The following is a 6,119-nucleotide window of genomic DNA, read 5'->3' as shown; positions in this document are numbered from 1 at the left end:
GGCGGGGGAGGCGGAGCGGGGAATAAAGAGCTGGGCATTTCCGAATGAGTCTGTTGGTCAGGGACCGGCATGGGGCTCACCGAGCCAGAGTCACTCTGCAGAGAGCCAAGATTGCTGCCGTCAAAATGAGTCATTTTCTTCTTCATTAGTTTTCTTTCTTTGGCTCTGCGATTCTGGAACCAGATTTTCACCTGCAGAGGAGCAGAGGAAAATTGTTTTTCAGTTGCTAATAGAATGCAATGGGGTCCTTTATGCCTACAGTCAGGGATCACAGGTAAAATCACCTGCATGGGGACCTGTGGGAAAGGCAGTGGCAAACAGACAACTGAGCTGCTGGCTTGGTTTTCATACAGGTAATCTTTCCAATCTGGTAATAAAATACTTATTAATAGTTTGGTAAAAAGAGTTTCTCAGTGTTAGTTTTATTTTTTAGGTTTTTGTTTGTGGAGTGGACTTTGATTTTTTTTTTTTTAAAAAAATTTATCTCTTGGTACAAAATCTCAGAGAAGAGTATCTCATGTGTCATAGTGATAGCCAAAAGAATCTGAGAGTATCTTTACATTGAAATCTACATGCCCTAGTCAGAGCGAGTCAAAACCCGTTACTGGCCTATAACAGAGGCACAAAAGCTCCCTGGTTTGGGTGCTGCAGGTTAACTGGTTGGCTCCAAGGTGTGGGCCAAGGGAAGGACACTCCTGAGCAGCATTCACCAGTGCATTGCTGTTGGTGCACAACGTTACTTCAACATATCATAGGAGTGGTACCTGAATAGCTAAATGCCTTTAGTGCATTTGGAGATTGAGCCAGAATCTGCTGCTGCTTCCCACAGTCCACTGCTTTACACCACAGTCATTGCTCTGTCACAGAAACACCATCAGCTTTGGGAAGAAGTGAAGCAATGACTGAAGAGTGTGTGGTTTTGGTTAGGAGAGAACAAGTGAGGGCAGGGGATGAAGGTGATGAGCAATGTTCAACTGAACGTACAGCAGAACTCGTTCAGGTGTGAAAGGTGTGGATGCTCTGTGGCAACTGAGATGTCTTTGGATGTGACAAAGTGTTGGATTTAAAGCAGCACGTGGCAGCTCTTTGACCTTGGAGGGGGCTCTGTGTTAGGTCTAGTCAGTATAATAAGTCAAACTACCTCCTTCAGAGATGATGTCTTTTCTTGGTGCTGTTCAGATGGCAAAGGAAATACTTTTGCCACCATTTTCTATAACCCAAAGAAAAATCAATGGGTTGCTAAGAAATACTGATTTGTTCAGTTATCCTTTGCCAGAAGCTAGAAAGGGCAAAAGAATGGTGATCAGAAAGGAGGTAAAACAGCAAGAGGTGAGAGCATTTGTGGCTACGAGGTTGTTTTAAAAGAAAACCACTGATGAAGTCCCACAAAACGTCGTAAGGAGTCTCTGTGACAGCCTCTTACTCATCCTTGAGATGCTGTTATTCCCATTTTACCAAGAATTCAGGTACAGGCAAAGCTGCTGAAATTTGAATTGGGTCTCTGAAGTCTCGGGCTATCATCTGAGACATCTGACAGTTCAGTTTGTTGTCTCAGTTTCTGGAATATACTTTCAGTACCAAATCATGCTCCATTAAAGCAGCCTCACACACTCAGAACTCTTCTGTCCTGATTGTGCTGAGTTAAGTTTCACACATGCATTTGCCAAAATGCTTGAAAAGATGAAACAGCCTAAAACCCAAACTACCATCTGTTTCAGAATTGCCCACTGGCTTCAGCGTTCTTACCTGCCTTTGAATTTAGGTTTTTGATCTGATTTGTTATTAAACTGCAGAAATGATTCAGAGGGAACTTTTCACAGTTGTATGCCAGTTATCAAATAGCTCCAAGTGAACACAGGCCTGTGATGGCAGAGTAAAAGCTATCGTGGGTGGTTGCATCCATCTGACGTGTCCTTCACCTGTTGCCCTTTTTCCTTTCAGGACTTTTTTCCCCACTGTTCAGTTGTTGTGTGAGTAACTCTTCCCCTGAAGTCAAAGTTTCTTCTGTCTTGTCCTCATCATCTCCTTTATTTCTGTATCCTTCCCATATTAGCAATGCTTTGGTTTGCCTTTTTTTTTCTTCATTAGATACTACATCTTTCCTGCCTTGATTAAACAATTGCTCTTTTTCCTTTTGTCTTGAGATATTCCTTCTGGTGTCCTAGAGGGGATTTTGGCATAGCCAGGAAAAAAGCTCTTCCAGAAAATAATTTCAGCTTTTAGGCTGAACTGGGATAGGTTTTAGTGGAACTTGGGGTAGGACAGCAGATGTTCAGTCCTCCTTATGTGGTTTAATTTGTACAAGAGGGTAGTGGTGGGAGTACAGACCAGGTATTTCTTTCTCAATTTTTAGATTCTCAAAAGTGACTTCAGAATTGTAGGCTCTAGGCACTGGGATTAATTTTGTTCATGACACAAGCTGATGATGAAGAAGAGCAGATACTGCAAAAACTGTCATCATGTTTCCCTAGTATATGTCAAAGCAACGTGTCATGTATTTTTGTCACCACTTCCAATATACTAACAAAAATGTTTATCATGAATTATCAGTGAACTAGAAAGTTTCAAGTAAATATTGTTGGTCATTTATGGAAGCAAGCAGGGTCATAATTTTAAAATCAAATATAATTAAGTCAAGTTATTAAGGTTTTGACAGCCAGCAAAAAGACACAGTAGTGTATTTTTTTATATATCCCAGTTGAAGTAATTTGAATTTTCAATAATTAAAAAACCCCCATACTTTCCTCAGCAGATGGAGAAATGTTGCAAAGTGGGTATTTGCCTCTCTGTTTCTGTAAGCTCCTTCAGCGTGGGCTGCGTGGGACAAGTTCAAGTTGGGTGAACAGTGCTACAAGTGGGTGGATTTTGGGCTATCCCTGCTCAGTAGAGCCCATGAACTCTGAATCAGGCATAACCTTCAATGAACAATACTGGATAACAACTGAGAAAGCAGCACTGGGATGGTGTGTGAAGAGAAGAGGCAGCAAAGGAGCATATTGTGTCCAGGGAGATCCCTCAGGAAAGCTGTGTGGGTCCTGTTTCACTGCTGCCTTCAGTGTGACTGCATCCAGACACTCCAAGTGGAATGGGACCAAACCTCCACTCTGCCCGTGCTGCGAGTGTCTGTGTGGCAGATCTAACCTGGCATCTGATCTCAAGAGCCAGGGCCACATACCTGCTCTGCTTTGGTGGAGGGTTGCAATTGTGTGATGGAAGAACTCGCCGCAGAGCAGTTCCAGAGCAATCTGTGTGTATCTTTTGACCAGAAGGGATTGTGTTCTGATTTATGTTGTGGGAATAGAAGTGGAATTTGAGAGGAAACAGGCAGGAGAAAGGAGTAGAAAGTATATAGGAAACCTTTAACAAAAAGTAAAAGGCAGCCAAAGAAACAAACACCTTCAAGTGTCCTGAACATACTTGAGCTCATCACCTCCATCCTCTGCTAAGACTGACCTTGTTGAAATTGGTATGGAATTCCCACTGACTTCAGCAGAACCAGGGTTTCCACTTCAGAAATTGCAGTAAAAATTTCTCCCAGCTACCTGCACCCCAATAAAACCGAGAGCAATGCAAGCAGGATTTTGTTGACATTTTTAAACCCTTGTTTCTCAGGCAGGACTCTATGTAAGACTGGTGTTTGCTTCTCCTGTGTTGTTGCACAGCTCCCTGCTAGGAGCTGAGGTAGGTAGTGCTGCTGGGAGGGCTAGAAAAGAGTGCCCCCAGGGCTGCCAGGCCATCCAGCTGGGTCGTTTGAGCTCCTACACTGCAAAGAGAACCCAGTTACACTGTTGGGTTATTAGAGGCATTAGCAATTTTTGTGTTCTTAACCAGTATGCTTGTCTGCTCATCAGCAATAATAAATTCAAAGGAAATCCTGAAGGAGTGATCCATACTCTACCTGTCTCTCGGAAAGTCTTAGGTTTGCAGCAAGTTCAGACTTCCTCCTGATTGTAATGTATCTGTTGTAATGAAACTCCTTCTCTAATTCTAATCTCTGATGATCTGTGTAAACCACTCGGTACTTCTCTCTTGTTCTTGTTTTACCTGTTTTGAAAGAAGAACACATTGCTTCAAAGTAGAATTTTTTAACTTTAGTCACACAGAATATCTGGCTTTACATTTGAAAATAAGTTTGGGGGTATTTTAGGCCTGATTCTGTATGCACTTACCCAGAGTAACTCCCTTGACTCAGTCTTGATTTACAACACAAGAGGTTCCTACCATCACATCTGGGGTTTGATCCTTAGTAAATAGATGACAGACTGCTCCTCATATTCCTTATCACCCTCGTGTTATCATTTGGGAAAGGGAAGATGTTCTTGTTAAGAGCAAGGAGCCAGGAGACCTGGGTTCTGTTCCCAACTCTGATGCAAGCTTCCTGCCTGCTGTTGAATTGCTCTTGTATCTCTGTCCCTAAAGCTGATCCACTGCTACGTGCTTCAGAGGGAAATTGTGAAAGATATTCCCCTGCCTAGAAAATGTTGAGGACTTCCCAAGTCCCTCACTTCTTGTTACTGAAAAAAATAACACAATACTGTGATTGCTAGTGCAATTTGGAGGTGGTGTTTTCCCCTCGAGTCTGGCACAGTCTATCCACAGCTTGATAACAGCACAGGGAGCAGTGACATGGCTTTTCAGAGGACAGTTAATGAAACACCCCAAGCAGTAGTGCTTCACAAAGGGCTCTGAGCGCTGGGAGACCCGGAGCAGCTGTGCCTCTGCAGGCAGCACTGCTGCCCCCTCGCAGCTCTGGCTCCAGCTGAAGGGAGCAGACCCGGCTCAGCAGCATCCGAGTCGTTAAAAGGCAATTCCAAACCACAGGAGCCAGTGAACACAGATGCAAGGGGATGAAATTTTATGGATTCCATGCAGGATGATAACAGAGGACAGAATGTGTTGGCTGCATTGAAAGAGAATTGAGAAGGGGAAGGGCTGCTGCTGCTTTCTTTCTCAGCCACTGTTCCTGTGGTGTTGCTGTTCATTTTAGGCAATCAACAGAGATCAACACTTGCTCAAAACCCAGGCCCCTGAGCCCCAGCCAAAGCTTCCTCCCTGTCTGAGACTGAATCATTGTGTCAGCATGTTCACCAACTACAGACTAGGCCTTTTTTTGGTGCTTCCTTGTCTATGTTTATATGGACATTTCCTCAGATGTACATATTTAGACTGTAAATTATGTGGGACAAAATGTATTTTTAGGTGGGTTTTAATTTTGGTCAGTGTGTTCCACTGTAGTACTGTACATCAGGAATCTTGGTGTCCTTAGTGGTCACTACAGTGGGACAGCCTCTTTGGATGCAGGTTCTCTTAAATGATGAATACAACTTGAAGCATGTTGTGCTTTTCTGCCTGTAACAGTCTGATAGTGCTGCAGCTGCAGCTCAGCTTCATGCAACAGCTCATCTTTGCTTAGAGATCTTTTTCTGGAAAGACTGTGTGGACACCCAACTCCTCAAAAACCAGGTTCCTCAGATTCACAATATTGCACCACTAGTAATAGCAGTTAAATGGAGAGGACTGAGATATTTTCAGGCATTTTGTTGGTAAAACGTGAGTCTCTGAGCAGATCACCATAGCCCCTAGCAACCAGCTTCCCCCCTGCAGGAGAGAGGAGCTGGAGCTTTCATCTATGGGTGGTGCCAAAGGCCTCATTTCTCCCCAGCCCCTCCTTCCAACTCCCCTTGCTTTTGAAGTTTGAGTAGCACCCAAAGATCAGAATTCAGAACTAAAGCAGAAAGCTGAAGTACTTTAATTCATTATCTGATTTCATGGGCTAATGTATTTTCCCCCATCTGTGGAAGGAGAAGTGGTATCTCTTTGTTTTAATAAAGTGAACATTGCCTTCTCCTTGCTGTGTACACTGTATGGGAAGGGCTTGAGTGCCATAGCACTTTTTGCCTCTTCCAGCATCTGCCAGTCAGTACTTAGCCACTTCTAAGGCTTTTCTGGCTCACCAAAGTATTGTTTGCATGAGAAGGATCTCCAGGCTCTGATCTCTTTTGTCCTGTTGAGGTAGATCCTAGATAGTGAGTTGTTTAGCACTGGAAGTCCTGGTCAGTGTGCTGCTGTAAACAAACATTGTTCCACCTCTGCTTCTGGATAATAACTGCTTCACCCCA

At 43.6% G+C, this 6,119-nt stretch overlaps 1 protein-coding gene across 1 annotated transcript in view; it reads right to left on the bottom strand.

The window, feature by feature from the left end:
* Positions 1-17: 17 nt before the first annotated feature.
* Positions 18-6,119, bottom strand: part of LOC103780470 (homeobox protein CDX-4-like) — a gene marked incomplete at its 3' end in the record, with an annotated part of 14,182 nt that continues 8,080 nt past the window's right edge. Inside the window, exons 2-3 of the mRNA XM_008948157.1 lie at positions 3,899-4,044; positions 18-191 (exon numbers count right to left, since the gene is read on the bottom strand). Of these exons, the coding sequence (XP_008946405.1) occupies positions 18-191; positions 3,899-4,044 (320 nt within the window). The remainder of the gene's footprint in view (positions 192-3,898; positions 4,045-6,119) is intronic.

This window comes from Merops nubicus, unplaced genomic scaffold (genome assembly GCF_000691845.1).
Source record: "Merops nubicus isolate BGI_N331 unplaced genomic scaffold, ASM69184v1 scaffold13349, whole genome shotgun sequence".
NCBI classification, from domain to species: domain Eukaryota; kingdom Metazoa; phylum Chordata; class Aves; order Coraciiformes; family Meropidae; genus Merops; species Merops nubicus.
The sequence above is the reverse complement of the archived record's forward strand: the minus strand, read 5'-3'. Positions and strand labels throughout refer to the sequence as shown.